A 23270-nucleotide genomic window follows, 5' to 3' on the forward strand; every position below is an offset into this window, starting at 1 on the left:
CTCTAAAAGCCTCATAAATGCCTGTGCAGGGAATGACAGAATAGGGAGAAATATATTAATCTGGTGTGCTTAACCTCATCTTCCTGAGAAATACAGCTTTGGCATGGCATAATTTAGATCACAAGAAAGCCTTTTTAACTGTAGTATGGCAATTTCTACACTGTTAACCCATGGTGGGATGGGAAGAGAAGAAAGAGGAAAAGGAGTACCACAATATAACCAGGCTGTTGATGCATTCAGCACAAGGCCATCTAATCCATCTGAGGACAGGGCGCATGGACTAATGGTACTGGGTAATGTACAACCTGAAGCAGCCTCCAAATGTAGTAAAATTATTATTTCCAAAATTAAGTGTGGAGCAAGTCACTTCTTTAGTCATTCATATATCTACAGACACATTTAACAAAGGTTTTAGTAATACACTTAAATTTAGTAACTACATTTAGTAATAAATTAGTTTTTTAGCTTCCCTTCCTGATAAAGAAGGGATTTGGTTTTTTACTCCTACAAACAACTAGGAAACTGACGGGTAAACATAAAAGCACTGCTCTGAAGGTAAGACTACTATATAATTATTTATAAAACATCTTTGGAGGCATTCAAGTCAGAGAAAAAAAAATAACTCTCCAGTCAAAGCAGTAGCTCGTGGTATTTTTATTACAGATCATTTCACTTGCCAGGCATTACTTCTAAGCAATCCAGTTCACGTCTGACTGCACAAACACTTGAACAGCACAATTCAGGAGTATCGCTAAAGTTGTGAGAACGGTACTCTTAACTACGCTTGCCACTGAAAGTTTTGGATCTTCAAACCACAGGCCAGGTTTCACTGATTTTCAATTTATCTTTGGTACCCAAGTGTCTCATCTGTTGTTGGAAAGTACTTAGCTAGTACTGCAAACAGCTGCCCAAGAGCCAAAACTACCTTTAAAAGCTCAGCCCTAAATCACTATTGAAAATGAGACTTTGGCCATGGACAGACATTAGTTTGGCAAACAGCTCTACCAGTTGTCTATATCACTGTCCCCGGCCACTTACTGCTGCCTCTCTGCAGCTCTGCCAGGAGAAGGATGCATATGAGAACTCTACAGTTCACCCTGGACCTAATCAGTTCAGTAACCCAGGAGCAAATGCCTTAAAAAGCCAAAACATTACTAAGTCAGTGAGCTGAAAAGCAATTAGCATGGAAATACTTTCCTTTACACCTCTGAGGTGGCTGAAAAAAGCGTTTTGAATTAAACACTCATTTTCAGGCTGAAACACCCCTTTTTCAAATGCATATCAAATGTAGTGTCTCAGAGAATAAACACCCCATGTTTACATTTTTTTAAGCTACATTTGACAATACAGAAGTTTAATACAAAGCTTTTGTAATATCAGATTCAATGAAAGCTTAAAAAAATCAATAACAAAAGATTCCTCTGACCATTAAAAGGTCAACATCAAATTGCCAGCAGAAGTACAGAACAACCTACCGCAGGTAGTGCAAAAAAGGAAATTGCAAACACCGAAAAACAAGATGCAATAGTCTTTCCTATCCAGGTCTGAGGCACTTTATCCCCATAGCCAATAGTTGTAACAGTCACCTGTAATGAGAAATACATAGAGCATTACCAATATTGACATAGCAGTCTTGGGGATTTCTGTTTGTTTGTTTGTTTTTAAAGGAACATAAGTTGCATTCCTATCTCTCCCAATGACAGTCTGTGTGACTTTAATGAAGGTAATTCACTTCTCTGGGTTTGTTTCCCATCTATAAGAAAATGAAAAAGGTTAAGGAAACTGAATTATAATAAAATACATGTTAAAATGTAGTAAAGTAAAACCATTAATTTAAGTCTTCATGGCTTAGACAACATTACAGTATATGAAATTACTGGGATATGGGCTGCCTACCCATGTCACACACTTTCCTTAGGGGGAGGCTGCCAGCACAGGTCTGAACTGCTGATTTTCTTTACGGACAGATGTTTGCTGAGAGTATTATAGGGCTGTTGCATATAAAGAGCACACATATTGTCACTATGCAATACGACTGGGGTCAGACATGATATAAACAGCAAGAGAAGCTGAAAAAATTTCCATGAGCAACAGACCCTTAAAACATAGCCTAACAAATCACTAATTCACACAGAATATAAAGAGCAAGAACAGATAATTTAATGCATACACTCAGGAAACATCTGTTAAGTTTGGGTTTCAAGACACTGAAGTAAAGCTTACCACCATGGTGATGTAGCATAACAAGGCTTAATAAGTCATTATTTGCAGGAACTCAAGAATGGATTTTTTGTTGTTTTTGTTGGAAACAGAAGGCATAAATTTGGCATCTGAAAGTATTTAAAATTCACCTATGCCACACACTGCTCCTGAGTCTGGAAATTAGAGAGGTAAGTTTTATCTGTGACTTTGAATAAAGCTGACCAAATCAGAGTATGTGAACCACATGAGGCTCTTGAGTAGATGAAGCACACATCATTTGCCAGCTGTCCAGACTTTCTTCTGATGAAGAAGCTGCACATTTGCACAGGACATGGAGGAAGTTAATCCCAGACAATAACAAATAAAGACCATCCTTCTGTATCCTGCAGTTACTCCTAATTCACTGCACACTCTGCAGCACCTGCAGAAATACAGACAATGCCAGGGCAGCATCTCTAGGGGAGGAGAGAAGGCAAGGGCACATTTATAGAGGTGAGATGTGTGTTAAGAGGGAGAAGGGATGGAGAACCTGGTTCTGGGGAGATGGAAGATCATAACAGATGGTTCAGGAAAAGTGTGGCTCTCTGCCACGTTAATTGTCCATTGCTACTAAGTGATGAGACACCAGATGGAAATACTGTAGATGTATGTTCCAAGGTAAGCTGTACCTCAGAAATGCACTAAGCAAACCAGCTCTTCTCAATCCGTCCACATTGTAAGCCTCTGCAGTCTAGAAGCACCTACCATGACCTGTCTGTCAAACACATGCTACAAAGGGACAGTTCTAGCTGCTTGAGGTGGTGATGTTGCAAGTTTGTTGCAAGTCACTGATACTCAAAATATTCAAGAATTCTCATGTAATTTTTAATCCACATTTCTAATGAGCAAAAGATGTGGCTTATTTCCAAATCTGTTTCCCATCTTACAAACCCATGTTAAGAATTAGTATATGTAAGTGAAGTACTAACTCAGGTTATGAACCAAGTACCATTGCCTGTATTCTTGAAATTGTTCAAATAATACCTTAATTCAAGGGCCCACTGAGGAACCAAAGGGCTGACTTTATCTCCTTACCTACATGAGAGATTCAGTTCAAAAATATTTGTGAATTCTAATTACAATTTCCTGTTCACAACAAAACATTGTACCAAAAAAAAAAAAGAAAGAAAGAAAACCCCCAAGGAAAGATAACTATGGCAGAAGTGATGCCCTCTAATACCTACTTACATTAAGGGTTATGAGACAAGATAACATTTTATGCCTAGGTATTTGAGGATATTTTCAACAACAATTAAAATCTTCTATCAGCTATACTCTGTTACAGTCTTAATGTCATGTTTCCATATCTGAACTAGAAATGCGAAAAGATACAGGTCCTTTTGAGCTGACCAAACTATGCCAGAAGAAAAATGCATATACAGCTGGAAAGTATTTGTCTTCCCCCTCCCCCCCCAACCCTTCTGAACTGGTCTATATGAAGCATCAATGCCAGAAATATATTTTCTGTGATGTTTGTTGGGGATTATTTTTAGAAGAACATTTTGGAAATTAGGTTGGAAATAAAACTGTATTTAAGTTAACATTTTTCTCTACCCCCCCCCAACTCTTCAAATGCATCTTCAAATGCATTGTATTCCAAAATTACACTTTCTTTTTTCCCTAGGATGCATGTTGTTGAAACCTTATGCTCCAAGTTTCAGCCTCAAGTGAATTTTTGCAGCCAGATTATAATCCCCTAAAGAGTATAATACTAATTTAAAATAGGATTTACAATGGAAATACCGACTCAACTTCTACTCTAGCATAGTAAATACATTGCCATAGTGAAACTAAATTGATGCAAGAACTCACACATGAAATTTGCATTGCAAAGCAGCATGAAAAGCTAACTGTTTTAATTAGGAACAAAATCATATGCATCCATTCGCTATTTCAAAACTTTGATCTGATTTACATCACCACAGGGTTTGGTGTTAAGACCATCTTTGTTCCTATTAATTATATATCAATAATCTGAAGGAGGAAATACAAAGCAGAAAATCCGGACTACAAGAAGAAACAGCAATTTTAGTCAGCGCTGAATAGGGGAGGCATTGTATTCAAGGCTGTCTGGCTAAAATGAGGACAACAAACTAAATCAGGTACATAACATCACTGCTCTGTTGATAAAATACTTAAGAGTGTGCCTTTCAAAGATCTGGATAGTTGAACAGCCACAAAACCTAACTTATGAAGAATGCATGATTCCGTTATTAAAAAGACAGACACTACAAAGCTGAGGGAGCAAACACAAATGCTAAAAGATCAAAAAAAGCCAAGCATTAAAGTAAGGAAAAATTACCTTATACAGAATAACTTACCTACCTTCTTTCTAATTTTGTGCACTGCAACTTCAAAAGAACTGCACTAGGTATTGTTATGCACCCAGAATTTCATTTAGAATTTTCTTCCTCCGCTTGAGACACCCATCTTGATTAAATCAAGTGATACAGGAAAAACATCATGCAACATCCACAGTTTCCCTGACTTTTTAGCAATTGTAGTAAATTGCCAAACGGTACAAATGCTCTCCTGTATGCATAAGTGTAATGAACACATTTGAAGCCTTTCTACTGCTTGACATCTTATTTAGTCAACTGCATTCATGCAAGCTGAATATAAAGTAGAATCTTTCCAAGATGCTGAAATCCATACTCCTATTTTACTACAAAGTACGTGATCTGTATAAAGCCAAAAACAAGTTTGGTGATCTTTCACTATTTTGAATTCTTTTCCAAATGACAATAGTCTTCTTCCTTGTGTACATAAAGGTGTTAGTGATAAGACTTAATTCACACACCAGAAATTCCACTTTCAATTCCAAATCACTTCTCTGTACATTGCAGCTCCCTTGGAAGAAAGATTCAAGTTACATCCTTCAGATGAAAGAGTTAAGATACTATCCTCTACTGGGCTCACGTTTTGAAATATTGGCTTTAAAATAGTAATGCAAAACTGAAGAAAGGACTTCCTGATCACTTCTATTACAAATACTTAAATGAGACCTTTAGATTCTTTTTCCTTTCTAAACTTCATAAACTTCAAAGTCTTTTTCATACAGTTATGATTTCAGGATGAAAATAAATTACACAACTGAGGCACAGCCACATCTCAAGTGCACTGAAACACTTCCAATGATTTAGGGTATAAAATGAAATGGAATTACACATCCAACTGCACGCAAAACAAACAGAATGCATTAACTATTAATTAACAAAATGTGGCCAGAATCAATACCTCACCTACAGAAGTTACATAATTTTATGCCTCCCCAGTAATAGATCCTCACTGCCATCTAGCAATCATGCTGGGATCTGAGTTTAATGCTTCCTCAAGCTATCACTTTCAGCCATCAGCATCAGCTCCTACGATGTCTGCTGGGCACACTAAACCTCCTAATCAAATGGTGACCCAAACCAAACATCTCCACTTGTGAGAGTTCAGTAAAAGAAGATAAAACTACAAGAGTCTTAAAAACCAACTGATGAAAAACTAAGCATTAAGCAAACCTACATTTGCAGAGTCACTTTTTATGTGCTTTGAAAAAAAAGAAATCACAGCAGCTTTAATCAACTTAGCAAGAACACAAGGTTTAAAGGGATTTCCTGGCTGATAGTCTTAGTTTCTGGCTATTCCAAGTCAGCCATATTACATCATTTCATTCACTATCTCTTGAAAAATGGAACTCCACTTGAAAATTAGCTAGCTTTTCCACCACTGTTCCTACTGGGAGGTTATTCGAGAACCTCACGCTTTTGACGGTAACAGACATTCTTGTAGGCTTCAGCTTTCATTTCTGATTGAGAGGTTTCCAACCTTGTTTTCCTCTTCTATTATCGCATGCTCTCATTTACTTTATCCCCCTCCACTCTCCTGTCGCCTAACTCTCCTGCAGTAAACACACCCGCAACACAGCACACTACAAAGGCCACTGAGTCCCTTCCTTAGTTTATTCAGTCTCATAAAACAAAAGCTGTTTTCACTTACTCTCATAAAATAGGCTATTCATCCCCTTGATCATCCTGGTAGTCCTTCTTAAGGATGACAAGGTACAGCACAGAAACTTTATTGCATAGAAGTTAAGAGAATTGCTCATTATGAGTGAAGATACAGGCTTAAAGTCAGTGTTCATTTGATTTTTTTTTCTTCCCCTCCAAGCACCCCTATCAAAATACAAACAAAACTAAATTAGGAAAAAATCATCTTGACAGACGTAAAACCTCCCAAAAAGATGACTATTTATGCATCAAAATTCCCTAAAGAACATTATTACATAAAGTTAACACATATTACAAAAGCATGCTGATCATTTTTACTTGGAGTTAACAAACAGTTTTAGACCCAAACACAGTAGTAAACCTATAATCATACATGTACACATGCAATAAAATTCACTGGAGATACGGGTAGCTTTGTATTTTAGCTTGATAATTAATCCACTGTTAGCTGTTTAGATTTTAGAGTATAGCAATAGCCACTTTCTTTCTCCGGGACACTGCAGGCTGCAATATGCCAGCCCAGCCCTTCTCTGCTTACTAATCAAATGAATGGGACATAGTGGGAGGTCTGCTGGCCACCACCCGTCAAACTGCCCACAAAAATCAACAGCCAGTTCTGCATGTTGGATTTGATCTTCCCCGCGTCAAACTCAAGCACACAGAGTTCTTGAAATCTACAGTAATGGCGTTTCTGTTATCTAGCCCTTGTGCAACAGACCATTCCTGCACAAAAAATGTCAGAAAACAAAACACCAGTCCAAGTAATAACCTCTAAATCTCCGCTGTGATACAGAAGGAAATGGTGGGGAAAGCTAGCAACAGACACAGATATTCTAACTATAATTTGCGAAGTGTTTGTGGAAATTTTGCAGCTTTTTTTTTTCCCCCATTCAGCATTAGTACTATATTACACCTAGCAAAACATAACAATATTTACATATACTGTAATAATATTCATACATACACTGAAAAAAAACAGCATTATCTAGGTAATACAGAAAGGGTGGTGTGGGGAAAGGGTGCTTAAACAGATACAAGATACCTAAATACCTCAGAATGGAAGTTTTAAAACATCCTTATATGGGGATAATTCTATCCATATGATGGAGAACAGATCATAGCAAAGTTTGCTTCGGCCTGCTACAGACCCATTTCAAACCAAAGCCTAATCTATTAAGTTCTGAAGTATGACTGAAAGCACAATTCCTTAATTGTGGTATTTTTTTCTAGATCCTGGCCTAGAAAATGGTAAGTTTATAGAAATGATTTATTTTTGTTTTATCAAATGGAAAAATCTGATAAAACTTTCTGGATTCTTCTAGATTGAAGGAGGATTAAGGAGGAATTGAGAAAAAAGTCTCAAGAATGTTCTCTATATTTAAGAGCATCTTTATTTGTACTTTGGAAACAAGAATTTTGAAAGGTTTCTTCACATCCACCCCACAAAACTTCATTAAGTGAGGATGAAAAAGTACTTGGAACGGCTCTTGGAGTTAAAGTTCAGAGATCAGAAGGTAAGTTGTGAGATACACAGACTGCATGCAAACAGTATTCAGAAAGACTAACCCTCCCATTTTTCAAGCCCTTCCTCCATGAAATTGGAAAAATCCCATTTCATCCCCAAAAATAGAAGGAAAAAAAGAAAGAATGGGCTTATAGCTGGTATTCTCGGCTTATAAAGCACAAAAAGAACAACAATGAAGTGTCTTCCTATGTCTAACACTGAAGACATCAGAGTCTTCAACAGCTTTTTAAATTTAGAGATGAAAAAAAGGGTTCTGAATAATACAAACCTCCATTTCTGTGGCTATTTTTTAACATTTATGTTCAGCTATTTATAAATTAAATTTGTTCTAATTTAGTAAAAAGTTTATGCATATGTGCAATATCAAGTTGTATTTCTTGCAGCTTTTTCAGCAAAGCTCTTGAACAATTTTGATTTTCAATTTACATTAGGCACATGCTTATAGGCTTTGATAAATAGGAATGCGGTTTTACGTATGCTTAGAAGTAAGAAAAGTTTTAAAAGTTTTGTTGAATATGGTCCTTGGTGAGAAATTATGGATCTATGAATTAAAGGAACAGGAAATTCTTAACTAAGCTGGTACTCGCAGACAATTGCTAGAGCCAGTTCAAAGGAACAGGCATACTACAATATCCTTGCAAGGCTATATTCGATAATTGATTGTGGCAAATGGTGCTCATGATCAAAGAGACTGTAGTCAGCACAATCCACATAATGGTTTTCCTGAAGGATGTTTGTTCAGATGTGAAGGTTGAAAATAGTGTATCATTCAATGGATATCAAAAGGAGGGCTCCCCTCAGCCTGCCTGAGGCATGATTCAATTTAATGCTCAAGACAACAGAGACAGTGAGCCGGTAACATTTCCTGAACGAGATCTTCTTTGACAGGCTTGGCGAGAACACTTGGCATCATTTTTTTTTCCTTATTGTTGTTTTTATTGTCCAGAATCTATACTAGGTCTTTAAGACTGAAAGTCTGCACATGAAGGACAACATAAGCAGAGTAACTTTGAATACTTGCACTGGGGAGCAGAGACATGCATCACGTTACTTGTATTTTATCTGCAGATAATCACCTTGTCTTTTGAAAAACATAGATGTGCATTCATCGGCAGAATTATCTATACATGTGCTGCATTCAAGAACAGCAGTAATACTGACAAATCCTCCATGCACAAGGTAACCTCAGGTTTCTCCAAGAAGCCTGCAGACTGGAATGGCTAATAACTACAGTCCTGAGTACTCCACAAAATTCAAATGAAGCACAAGAGGCCAATTTACATATGGAAATGGAAAAGCAATATAGATTTATAAGTAACAATGACAATAAAGAACATCTAACTAGAAGTTATGCACCCTATGGGTATGTCTATAATTGACAAAGCAAAGTAATATAAAAGTACCCAATTCCAGATGCAGTTTAGTTGTGGTAACGCAGATCTTTTATATGGTCTGCTCTATATTATGCTACATACTCTACTGCCATTATCCAAAGGACTTGTTTAGCAGTGTAGACATGCATTGAGATAACAAAAAACATGTAATGTTGTAGGGTGAAAAAGGGGATGTGAAGATGTTATCAAGTGCTTTTCCTTTACTATTCTCTACTACATAAGCTAAGCACGTCCCAGGAGAACTGAGATCAGCTATATGCCAGATAGATCATACATCTGTGGTGGCCTTTGAAACAGGAATTGCGAGCTATCCTCTTCCACAAGGCCGGTGCAAAACAGATGGAGACAGGTTTTTAATGAACAGAATTTGTGGTACTTAAGCAATTCTGAAAATTCTGGTTAAAACATAACAAACTTCTGGGAACTAATCTTTCTGAGAATGTTTTCCAAATAAGTTTGAGATCTTTATTAAGAAGCATGCTGGTAATTAATGACCTCCAAGACATCGTCATGACTTTATAGGACCTTTTCCTAAAGGACAGCATGAAGAACGTTACAGCATCTAAATACCAGAAATGGATGAACTTTAATCCACCCCAGTTTTCTTTTGCTAAATGCTTTTACCACTTAGCAGAAGTCTAGCATCTGCTTTCAGAGCAGAACAAAGACACTACATTCTGCTATGCTTAATATTAACAAAGCTACATTAATGATTCCTTTAATACATTATCACACTTCGAGTGGCATCCTGCAATATAATAGAACTTACAACACAGAAAGAATATGATCATGATTAAACCATCTGATTAAATAAATTTATCATAATTAGAAAGATAAAATAACTGACATGTCTATTAATTGACTAATTCCCTGAAGGAAGAGAATATTTCTATATCCTAACAGATCTTATCGCTTCTATAGAAGGCTTTACTGTATTTTAAATAAGTCAGTCTGGTCTGTAAAATACTCTATTTTTAATGCTAAGGCCAATGGCAGTATGTGTTTTTAAATGCAACTACATCTGCCACTGTTAATTACTGAGTCATCTGAACCCTGTATTGAAAAATAAAAATGCTATAATGACTTCAAAGCATTGAAAAGCTATTTGCCAGAAAGCCATTTCCTTGTGCAATATGGCAAGTTTTCTGATCCTAAGAGAGGCTATGCAACAAACAAACAAGAAGCCCCCCAAGCAACCCCCCCACACACACACAGCTAACCCTGATTCAGCAAGACTTTTACTCCCCAGAAGGTCAAACGCTACCTTAAGAAAGGCAGCAAAACGTAAATTGGTGCAACAGAAGGGAGGACAAGATGAAGAAATAAGAATAGCTATTTCTACATCTTCTATGCATGATTTGATCACTTCAGATCATATAAGAATATAAATGCAAAATTAAAGCACTGATCTAATGTTTTCTGTAGTATTTTCTCAATTTAATACAACAACAAAACCAGAAAATCTGTTGTAGCAACGAAAGACCATTTCAAAGTGCTGTTCTTACACCATGCTTGCTTGAACTTTATTCCGCTTTGTATATATTTGCGTGTGTTAACTACTTTTTATTACATATAAAATTGCTATACTTACTACGCCCCACCACAGCGCATCTGCATAGCTGCCAAACTCTGTTTCTCCAGAACCATTTACAGCATCTTTTTCAGCCAGGTACACAAAATAAGAGGAAAAAATCAGGCCCAGAAACCCAATGTACAGTGTCGTTATTAGCTCCTGCAAACAGAATCAAAATAAGAACATTACAATGATGTTGAGAGATTACCTGGAGCTCATGTTTTTGGAACAAAAATTGGAACAGAACTTAATTTCAGCAATTTATAAACATGGACAGACTGTCAGCTGTGCAAATTAACAAGCATGTACCCAGTTCAATGAGAAAAGAATTATAGTAGCTGATGACTTGGCCCAGTATGCATATTTCGAACACAATGTCTAACACAACTGGATGTCCATCACTTGCAAATACAATGGATCAACTTTTTGGTAATCAAAAATTCACTGGGTAAATTTTTCAAACAACATCACACTGAAAACAACTCTGGAACTTAGATACCTTTCTTTAGAAATATTCACACTCACCTTCAAAAGTCTCATCCTCTGTGGTTAAATCCACAGAATTAAATTACAGGTCGGAAGCCCTGTAATTTCTTGACTACCTGACAAAGCATAGGTGAACATTTTTATCTTTTACGAACTTTTTTTCCTTTGAATAGGGTAGGACAAACAGATTTGGATAAAATAAAATGACTGCTTGTCTCCACATTAAATATATTTGACATCATCAGCATGCCTTCATACATGCTGTTCTGAATATGAGGACTTTTGCATTGATTATTATGAAGTTTCTCAGAATACTCCGACTTACTTGTCTGTGTATGAAAACTACTGATCCCAACAGCCTCCACGTCCCACCCTGACGGTCAACATGCAGCATTCGCAAAATCTGCAGAAAACGGATGCCCCTGGAATACAATTTTAAAATGAATGAATCAATGAAAAGGCTAACGATACAAGGAAAAAAAAACAAAAAAAGTGGGGAAAGAGAAGCCTGTCTCTTCCAAAGAAAACCTGCTCTAGTTGATCCTGCTTTGAGCAGGGGTGGGGTTGAACTAGACGATCTCTAGAGGTCACTTCCAACCTCTATTCCATGATTCTGTGATTCAAAGGACTATTAAAAAGGAGACACACAGTATTTAATGGTAGACTGAGCTCTTCTCTTTCATCCCATTCTCCCATCTTTGATCCAGTTTCATTCAGACAGCATGGGGAGGTTGCGCAGAAGGAGATCGGACCTTCAAATACATAGTTGGTAAGGACAACTCAAGGATTCAGGAATTTTGGACACAGACAGTGAATGCTCTAGAAGCCATTCATCAGCTCTTATTTGACCTGCTCACCAGGAGGGGAAAAACATACAGAAATAGCTAACTAAAGATTTGAATTGCTCACCTTTGGAATCTAAGTCATGCATTCAAATTGGTAACAATTTGAATGGAAAAATATTTTAAGATATTCTTTTAATGACAGAATCAATGCAAGCCTAGTATGAAGAGCACAGTACACTGCGCTGTACTCTCTCATTCAAGAAAACCTAGTAGCTTGATCTTTCTGAGCTCAAGGCAGGTTCAATCAATCAAGAATTCACAATGACTAACCCCAGGCATTTTATGAAGTAGCAGCTTGAATAAAAATTAAAGACATGAAGTATGAAAGAGTAACCATAAAACCAAACCAAGAAACTTAATGAGATTACTCTGTTTCACATCCATCCATACGTGATTAGTGATCTGTTCTGTTACATGAACGTTAGAGGAGTGACTGGTTTCCCCTTGTAAGAATTGTCATAGGACGCAAAAAAAGAAAAAACATTACTCAAACTGACAGCACTACTTTCTTTTATTGAGTATAATTACCTGATAGCTGAGGTTGCAAAGACTTGACCTTTAGAGCCCACGCAAAGAACTATCATGGAAGCAACAACTACAATTAAATCTGGAAAATAAAAGTCAATTGCAAAAACAAGTTAGTGGTATCTTTCATTACTTCTGCAAAACTGTTACTAGAACCAATGCTTGTATTACTTTGATACTTTGGATCTTGAAATTTGGGGTTTTATATCAAGAGATCTCCAGTGTAATAAATAAGGAAAATATAATTGTATCATATAATAGAAAAGTTAGGATAGGTTTGAGATGGCCACGTTCTAGATGAGTGACAAGAGTGATATGAGTTACTATAAAACAGCCTCAGCAGACTGAGTTATATATTAGGTATAACCTGTGAGGAATTTCACCAGTTTCTACCTATTACCTCTTCTGTTTTCTCTGGTGCTTTAAAAACTGTTTTATTATTAGCAGAGGTTTGGGATTTTATTTCCCAGAAGTCCTTGATTTTATATAATTTCAACTGTCCAGGTCTAAAAGGGAAAAATTAAAATCAGCATGTGAGTCTCATTTACGTTCAGTTAGTCATTGCCCTAGGACAGACACTAAATCTCTCTGCCTCAGGCCTAGCTAATTTTGGAAAGGAATTCCGTATTTTAGAAAATAGAAGTTTTTGCTACATATCTGGGAAAGGTGAACTTTGTTTTGCTTCCCAAGCTGAAAGCAATGTGAAGATGCTTCAGAATCTGTACTCTTCTAGGTCTCAAGAGAAATGGATTTGTGGATAGAATGCAAAGAGGCGGCCAAAGCCATTTTATACTTTCAATAACATCTGAGATACATTTGCTATTTATATATATGCATAAAGAAGCTAAACTGAAGAATTCTATGTTTGTAAAAATTACTCAAGTACAACATTTTATAATTTATGGTCAGAAAAACTGTACACTGTTTATGAAGAACAGAATCCTCTACTCAACAACAAATAGTACTGTTGAGTGGTGGAAATAACTGTCTGTCACAGATCAAAGGCTACTATACCTGTATAACAACATTCCACTTCCCATACAAAATAAACGAATTAGACAGATCAGGTAAGTGCTTCAGGGCATGGGTCCTTACACAACACTTAAAATATTGGCTAGCAAAATACAGCTTGATTTGGATGGTTACATTTCTTAAGACAGAAATTGTTAAACTCTGGACAAGCATTCTAAAAAAAAAATCGTGAGTTGTGACATATACAGAATAAAGGATGCAATTTGTAAGGGCACTGATGTCAGTTAGGAAGCCAACTGCACTGAATGTCAGGTGGAGCAAAGTGCCCATTTCCAAATGCATCTTTAAAACAATAGGTATACAGAGTACTAACAGCACACCTGTCATGCTCCACCATGTAGCAGGCAACTAAATTAGAGTGCCGAACAAACTCATATTAAAATATTCAAATGCATGCTGGAAAAAGAGGCCTTTCAGCATCTTTAAAAAAATAAAGTTGTAGCTGTTACACAATGTTTGGGATGGTGAGGTCACGGGAGCCAGGACTGTGGCCAACACTTATTTCTGGCAAAGCTTCAGATCACTTTTGAAAAGAAAACATTCTGCTTCTCCGGAAAAGCAATCCAAGTTACGTTTGTTTTCAAATGACAGTGCCATGGATTCCTGAAAGGAAATTCAGATGTACATAAATACTAATGACAAGTTCTCTTGCTCTAAATTGGCTACAACCGCTATGGAAATTCCATTTCTCTTAAACCTTCCAAGGATGACTTTTACTCTGTGTTTATGACAACTCTGCAAGCCATACATACTCACCAATGATTGAAATCGGCTTCCTAGCAAAACGAAGCCTCCCCCATATTCCAACATATTTACTGCGGCATCCTGCTGACCATAACCGAACCACGTATTCTGTTCCAAAGAATACCACTAATACAATTTCCTAAAAGAAACAGGGAACTTGGTTAATTTTCTACTGCACATCTTTCATCTTTTTTCAGAATGTTTTAGGGAAAGATAAAATACAAAATTTGGAAGGCAAAAAAAAAATGTTAACTGTGCTAAAATGCTCTAAAATAACATAGGAAAACTGGTAAGCATAAAGAAATAAAAGATAAAGAGCAAGTTTAAATACTATAATTGCATGCAGTTTGGCTCATCTACACGTGCTAAAACTGAAACCATTCTGCCAATTTACTCGGCCTCTGTAATTCAAACAGAAAATATCCTGACTGAGCCAAAGAAAACAAGCACAGCCTGTAATCAGAAGATGAGGATTTTGTTAGTTTGATTCATTTCCCTAAGAGGTGTGCTTCACCTTCCATCTGCAATATCAGTTGAAACAACCACTTACTTATACTTTTTCTGTCTGCCTTTAATCCTACCTGGAGTAAAGTAACATTTTTGGCACTGTTACTGATGTGTCAGCTTCCAGATGCATTGAAAATATGGGGAGAAATCATGCATGCCTTTTCACACCAAGCGCTGCGGGTATTGAGCTGGTATTGGTGTTTACCACAGACCTACACTGAGGTATCACTTTAGAAATGTGGGCAGAGTCATAAATGTCAAAGGTATCCGACACCCCTCCTGATTAGAAAAAAGTATAATTATGTCAAACTTCAAGCTTAGTTAATACTCAGATAAGCCTTGGTTTTCTAGAGACTGGTTTGACCATGGCATCTTCAGCATAGTTTCTTCAAGTATTAAGTAGCTGCAATGCTTCCTTATAAGCCATACTCAATTAATAAGGGGTCACATTCTCTATCAAAGCCAACAGGGGAAACTACTAATTGGAACGGTAACTGTGGCTTGTAATGAAAACACACGACACATGGCATATGGAAATTGTAAAGCAGAGAAGCTAATCATAAGGTATCACAGTTAGAAAGGATAATGCAGCTGCTCATTATGTAGAGTGATTTAATACAAAGAGCAACTGTCCAGAAGATGACATGGTGACGAATTAACATTTTCTCCAGCATTCTCACATTTCTGTAGCATTCACTGCTGTTTTTTATGATAACAAACTGGCAAATGGGACTCAAGATGGCACCTATATTTATTTTTTAAATTAACTGAAATACTCAAGGTGCAACCCTAGCCCAATCAAGACCAATGAGAGTCATACTACCAGCTTCAAAAATGCACAGGACATTGCCCTAACAGTCAGTAAAATAATAGGGCTGTAGACAATAAAAGGGTGTGGGGGGAGGAATTGTTATGCATCAATTATTCCACTATAATGTTTCTGTGGCTCAAACTCCAGCCTTCTGATGGCATAATGAACTGCTCACTTCAAGGCGCTGCACTGTTCAAGTGAGACTCTGTGACACTTCTGAAAAGCTGGGAGAACATTAGCCACGACTCTTTTTCTTAGCTTTGACAGTCTCATAATCTGTGCAAGATGACGTCAGATGCAGCCGAACAGCTATCACAATCGTTTATAGTCACTGCACTCCAATTAGATTTCCAAGAAAAAACAAAACTGTCCAGATCCTTGGTTGTCATAAACGCGAAACTCAACCCCTTTGGCCCAGCCGAGAATCGCTCCCACAGCTTGCTTCCAAAAGGAACCCTCGAAACCCTTCAGGATTTTTTTTAATTGATTATTAAATATTTCTCAGTGAAATAAAGTGACACTTACAAAACCTAAAGAAAGACCACCTGTAGCAGATTCTTTAAGGAAAGACCGTGTCTTATGAAAGAAGCTTCGCATGCAATGGAATTTTCCCTTTATTCAATTTCATTTAATGCCGTCTAGGAACCTGCACTGAATCACGAAGTTAAGAACATTGCTTTGCATGCGGTTCTGCTAAAATATTAAAGCAAAATAAAGCACCAGAGGCTGTCTTTTCTGATCAGGAGATTGTATTCATTTCTAAGCTGTATTCAGTAAACTCTAATATCCAAATACACTTCTGCGTGCAGAAGGCTAACACATCATCTTTCACCACTCCTACGAAAGCAACTCCCGCAACAACAGACAATAGCAAACTTGCAGGGAGCAAGAGGTGTCCTTCATTCCAAATAAGTAGTTTGAGCAAGGGATGTAAGGCCTCACATCATACATGTTGGCAGAGACAATACTGGTCAGATATCCCCAAAAGCAGATTACCAAAAGCAAAGCAAAACAAAACAAAATTCTTGAAAGGAAAAGCAGAAAAAACACAGAAAAGTTAATGTTTCAGCACAAGAAAACAACATACAGTGCTCCGACCAAAAACTGTGGGCTTGTCAGGATCACAGTTTCATTTTTATAGCAAGAAGGTAAAAAGTGAAAGCCTGGATTGTGCTTAAAAAAAAAAAAAGAAAAAAAGTGCATATTCTCTGTGTAGGAAATTTGCATTAGAGTTGCATGTCTGTGTTTTTTAAAGCCGCGCCATGGTTCATTGGGTAACAGGAACACTGGCAAGTATGCAAATGTGGGCTGTCCCAAAGACAATGCAACAGACATGCAGTCAATGGTTACTGTCATCCAGTTCTTTGCATGACACGCAGACAAGCTTAGAGAACATTTATTGTTCTACAGACTCCAGTGACTGGAGGGAACGACCAGTCGGCTTACACCAAGACACATTTTTCACTGCTGACGTTTTGATAAAGGCTTATTGACCTAAATGAGACCCAAGTTATTCAGGGAACATCAGGGGTGAAAGTGCACAAGCTGTTCTTCATGGTCATACACAAAACCGCCAGGTATCCATTAGCAACTGGCAAATTCCGCCTCCTCGGCCCGTGGCTGTGTGACAGACAAAAGCGTTTTTAGTATCTTGCATTGCATAAGTCTAAAAACTAATCTCTGCGGGGAGAAGGCGGCTGATGAATTTCTGTCAGTACACGTTTATATTAGTAGCCAGAAAGTTGCAGACAACCAGTAATTAAATAAATAAATAAAAAAAATAAAAAACATTATGCTTGCATGAGCTACTGGAATATTCCCTGCATTATCCTCAGCTAAACCTCAAGTTTTACATAAACTGGAAGGATGGCAACCTGGTCCATAGTTCATTTATGCTGGTGGTAATTAGGGGTAATTCCATTTAATACAAGTGTTACACTGACAGAAAGCAGCACTGTCTCACACCTGAGAATTTCAGCAAATCTGAGTTGCGCTACAGATTAATTTGGTCCTCTGTTTCTTAGATACTTTTGCCTAATTGCCTGCTTAACACGTACCTACCAAGTGCAACAAATAAAAGTTTCTGTGCTTCTTAAAATGAATCAGCTAGAATGAAACGTGGATATAGGAAAATAGAAGGATAAACTGCTGAGCAGACAAAGAAGATGCTTTAAAGAATGAGTGAAACAAGAAGAAACAAAGCAACATTCAGCACAAGGGAAAAATCATAATATGGAGAAAATAACTGTCTGCAGAACATCAGTTTTGGGGAGATTAGCGCTCAGTAGAAGTTTTCTAGCTTAAAATCACATATGCACAAAAACTGCATTGTGCAAGGACCCACTCAATCCTTTGCAACTTAATTCTGACCTCTTTTCTACACCAAAGTGAAAACAGAAATACTACACTGAGATAAAAAACAGATTATTATACTGCCATGAAAGAGAGTCCTTTGAGATGCACAAGCCATGCGTACAGTCACACTGTGGGCACACAGGAGCCTCCTTGCTTAAGAACACAGACATTCTCCTTTGAATTACTGACTCATGCATGGCACCCTCACTTCTGCCATCCCTCCTGCTCAGCCCACAGACACATGCTTGATGTCATCTTTATTCCCTTTCAGCCACATAATCCCAACACAGCTAAATGCCAAATAAGCTCTGGATGAGAACATAGAGAAGATGAACATTAGATATACATGTAGACAGCTTTTCTTGAAGAACTCAGTCAGTGTCAGTAAGTCTCCACCTGTGAGTGACTGACCACAGGTAAATTTATAGCACTTTCAACTCCAAGGAACAATCCTTGCACAGGACTGTTCTACCAAGACATGGAAATGAGACTGTATGACAAGCCTTGGGCATTTTCACTGTAGTGCAGTGCTTGGTAGAACTATGATAGACCTCCAGGTAGCCATTTAGCAGATGCCAATGGATGAAACATTTCTCATAAAGACTAGTAAAGTATCCTGAACACTCACTGGTACAGGAGTATGGTTATTGAAGGGAGATCCATCTCAGAAGTCTCATGATTGGTTTTTAGTGCATCTCCCTACTTATTTTCACAGTTTTGGCATGGAAACAGCAGTGCCTTCAGATCAATCAGTTACTACATAAACAGCTTTTGGAATTGTTTCAAGTGTAATGATAATAGCCATCAAAATATAAAAACCGTCAACAGCCTTCAACAGGTATGACAAAACTTAATCACGTGGCTAACATTTTCACTGAGGAACTGGATCTGCTATGGGTAAGGGCAGTTTAACTATCCCCCTGATAAATTTCTGACCTACTAGGTAAAAGAACACCAAAGTCCTTTCCATCAGAGGACAGTGGGGAGAAGCTGCTTATGAAAAGGACTGTGCCTGAGTTGAAGGAGGGAAGAGTTTTCTTCTGTCGTGTGACGGGAGAGACAAAACCATGGAAACAACAGCCCTAACATCTGGTTCATTTTGCTAACAAATGCATCTTGGAAAGTGCTTCCTCTACTAATACGGACCCCCTCCCCCCCCCCCCCCCACACACACACACAAGGTAAGAAGAGGTATGATCCAATGTTGAGAGTTACCCAGCATCCACACTGTGGGATGAAATGCATTAGCAGCTCCAAAAGGAAGAGCAGAATCCCTAAATTTAGCTAAAGCAGATGAAGTAGATTTGGGGTTTTAATTGTTTTTATGCAGGTAGAGAAATTAATGACTTGGAAAGAAACCCTTGACATTGAATGGATCATGACACTGTAATGGCAATTATTTAGCAGATAAGGAAATTGTCTCTGGAGGCTAGGAAAGCATTTGCCTAGAGAAAATCTAGCCTGAGGCCTAGCCTGTAGATCTGAAAGGTGTAACTGGTCACGAAGCATCACAAAAGTTGATGCAGCCATTTCATCTGGAAGGACTAAACAGGCTTATCTGAAACCTGTTTTGAACAAGAAGATCTTTACTTCTACAGAGTCTAGACTTATCTCAATTAAATCCATGAATGTAGGAGTGAAATGCAGCTTTTAGGCAATTATCTTGAATTCTACCTTTCTGAAGAAAGGCAAAGTGGTTTGAAGGCACTGGAGAACCTATTCTTCCAACTGAGCTCTAATCAAGCAGTCATTCTGATATGAGCAGAAAAAACACCCCCTCCAGCAGGTACGGTTTGCTGCTACTGTTGGTGAACTCTCAGTGCCAAATAGCAGGATTTGTTGTTCTGTCAAACAAAGTGCATATATTTCTTTCATGAGAATACCCAAATGTAAATATTAAAGTACCTGACAGGGTGAGCTGTACAAACTTGCCATCTTCTCAGAAGGGTAAGATGATGATCATCATAGTGAACTTAAAAGTTCTGAATACATCATTGAGCATCTCTGCATCCAAAGTAAGTCCCCCCCAGTCTTTCTTTTCTTCAGATTAAAAATAAATAAATAAAAAGGCTCTATAATACATTCTTCCTCTGTAGTGTTAAGCAATCTGTTATTTAGCCCACAGCTTTAATGAGGAGTTTACTTCCTGCCTTTCTTCCTCTGAAGATTTTTGGGAGAAGAATTCTTAAAAAAGAACAGTTGGGAAAAGGATGCGGGGCAACAAGAAGGCAAACCATATCACCATGTGATTCTGGCTGGCTGTTAAAGATCAAGAATCAAAGATGTACACAGTGTATTCTTTCTTCTTTAGAGGTGTCCACTCTTAGAAGGAAGGGAGATAACAAGCACAGGAAAATAGGAGGCACTGATGAGGGGGTTTTCTTGAGCCTCTTAAGCACACATTTGTACCATTAGAATTTTATGTCATCCCAAAGTTTTACTGGCAATATGACTCCTACTCATCTCTGGCATATTCCAAGTTCTATTACGCTGTCCTCATTAGAAGGATCAACCACCACATTATTCCTATGACGACAGCCGGTTCTTTCAGATTCTGACCTCAAGGATGGTAAAGCTCCTATGAATTCCTTTAAACAATGAAAAAAACTCTCCCATAGCTTTATAGGCATTGCATACCAACCTGCATTACCTTAGCTTAAGGCCTTCATGGATCCAGCTTGCAGCCTCAAAGATAACAGCCCTGAGTGCTGCAGAGATTCCTGTGAGCTTATTAGCTTTGATACCACTTTCTAAGACAAAGCAGTGGAAGACCTCTGCTGCAGAGCTTGTATACAAACAGCAGTCAGTGAAGGGTAACCTCCTCTCAATCTACAGTAGTGTCAGTGGACTGAGGACACTGGGAATAGTTTAATTCAGAATTCTTGACAAGGAGGTCTCTGAAGCAGCCAAAAGAGGGGACAAGAGATCAGCTGATGCTAATGCAAAGTGATGAACAAGGCACTTGTTCTCAACCAAGGGGTTTGGACTTGTAGGAGCTGGACTGAGCAGGAGAAAAACAGGCTCGGCATCTTCACAAGCAGGGAGTCAGCATATCCTCTACAGCTATTGTAAGGTCAAAAAGCAGGAATACCTCTCTTTTGCAGAGTGAAAGGCCACACATATGCTCAGAGAATGGTAGCATGCAAAAAAGAACCAGTGCAGTCCACATACTAGTTTGAAGTGAGCTCAAGTCCACTTCACAGAACACTGTTCACCTGACGCATCAGGGCTTGCAAAATGCCTCAGACAGCACTTGTATATAGCCTGAGCAAGCTATGCAAATTAACAGCACCAAAGGCAACTGTTTCTTCTAATCTCACTCACTTTGTATAGGGAGGCCTCTCTTTGTTCTACTGAGAAAGGCAGGATTTTTTTCCCTGAAAGCTATACTGTGTCCTCTGAGATACACAGAACAGCAAAATCAGATGGCCTAGGCAAACAGACAAAGATAGACAAAAAACTCAATAAAGTAAAAATCCCAGTTTGATGAAGTATCAAAAACAAAAAGGTAAATGTCTTTTTCATATATAAACACTTACTGAGCAACAGGAAGTTCCAAAAGTGCTATTTAGGATTGGGGATCTTTTCCCTACTTAGTCTTCTCACTTCCAGAGATCTTACAGGCAACCTTTCCAAGTTAAAAACAGTAATGTTAAGTTAAAAAAAAAATGTTTAAAGCCAGTCTCATGCTGAGTCTTTATTTCAAAAAGCTTCAGGTCTTTTGTGAACATTCTTTATCTGGCATATTTAGCACCAAATGATTAAATGGGCAATGGAAAACAAAAAACAAGGTACTAATATCACACTTCTGTCTTCAGAGCCCATAATTAATCCTAAGTTTTTACTGGACATCAGTAAAGTTCCCTTATTAATGAAATGTATTTACATAAACCATTCATCTTTTTTAAAAAGGGAAGCTTACTATGAGACAGAATCAGGAAAGTTGATTGTGCTGAAGCTTTCCTGTTTTCCCTTAATCAGTGTCGAGAGCACAGAACAATAGCACTGGGACCAATAAAGAATACTGCAGGTCTGCAATTTTAGGCTGAGATTTTCCAAAGGCTCCAAGCAACTAAATCCTATTGAATTTCAATAGGAGCTGAGCACCTAACTCCCTTAGGTACATTTAAAAAACCTTTACTTGATTTCCGTAGCTCTCTTCTCACTGGAGGTTTCAGCCAAATCCAAACGAAGGCAGCAGAAATTTTTCTGCTTATTATTGGCAAGAGAAAGGAAGCTTTAACACTCAAACACTAGTTCCACGATGATAAACATAACCCTTTCCTGTTTATTTCATGAACCTGTTATTCGGGGTTTCATAAAAGTCTCTAGAAGGAATTCACAGAGGGCCCTCCCCTTCAAAGGGAAAGATCTTCCGGCTTCTGTCTAATACAGTAGATAATTTCATATCTCACTGAATTCAGAACTATTCACCTACTTAAGTTTAAACATAGTTAAGTGCTTTTGCTCAACCAAAACCACAGTGTGTACATCATCTTGCAAGACCAGCTGCATAAAGTTTAAATAGAATGCAGTATGTCACTATTTGAATCAAAATCAGAATTTCCATCTATTTCAACCTATTCATTCAGAAAGCAATGAGCATGCACATTCATATTTATAAATATTTTATTACACATACAGAGTTCACAGAGAGGCATACTCATTTGTTAGTATGCACAGTATCCTAAAAATGAGCAGAAAGGAACTGTTACAGGCTGTAAGAACCAGTCTAAGCCACGTGGCCAATATTTGCATATTAACACTATTTACACAGTAGGTGCTTTTCCTTAACTGATCATTTTTATCCTATCAAGTCTTATGCTTTCTATTTAATAACCTTCCACACTCATTTTCAAAAAAAGCTAGTTCACATCCTCCACGTCCTACACTGAATGGTTCATAAATCTTCCCTTTCTTCCACAGTTAATATTGAATTTATTGTGGGACCTCATGAAGAAACCATATGCCTGAAAGCACATCTATTTTTTTCCAGCTATAAATGATAGTGCAATAAAAGCTACTGCGTCTTCCAGCAAACCTTGCTTCTCCTATGCCATTAGCTACAACCCTATCAGTACCTTACATTTATTAAATGTACAGTTCCTTACTGACAGAAAATAAACATTGTACATTATCTCTTACCCAAAAGTAGAGCAACACAAAAGGAAGAATTTGGCCATTATCAGCTCAACTTAGCCTGCAACAGCTTCATTTCGTGCACTTAAAATGAA

At 37.8% G+C, this 23270-nt stretch overlaps 1 protein-coding gene across 1 annotated transcript in view; it reads right to left on the reverse strand.

Annotated features, from left to right (window-relative positions):
• The window catches only part of KCNQ1 (potassium voltage-gated channel subfamily Q member 1), a 373176-nt gene that overhangs the window by 259742 nt on the left and 90164 nt on the right, over window positions 1-23270 (reverse strand). Inside the window, exons 3-7 of the mRNA XM_064513133.1 lie at window positions 14376-14502; window positions 12591-12669; window positions 11543-11639; window positions 10750-10890; window positions 1476-1586 (exon numbers count right to left, since the gene is read on the reverse strand). Of these exons, the coding sequence (XP_064369203.1) occupies window positions 1476-1586; window positions 10750-10890; window positions 11543-11639; window positions 12591-12669; window positions 14376-14502 (555 nt within the window). The remainder of the gene's footprint in view (window positions 1-1475; window positions 1587-10749; window positions 10891-11542; window positions 11640-12590; window positions 12670-14375; window positions 14503-23270) is intronic.

This window comes from Dromaius novaehollandiae, chromosome 5 (assembly GCF_036370855.1).
Source record: "Dromaius novaehollandiae isolate bDroNov1 chromosome 5, bDroNov1.hap1, whole genome shotgun sequence".
Lineage (NCBI taxonomy): Eukaryota > Metazoa > Chordata > Aves > Casuariiformes > Dromaiidae > Dromaius > Dromaius novaehollandiae.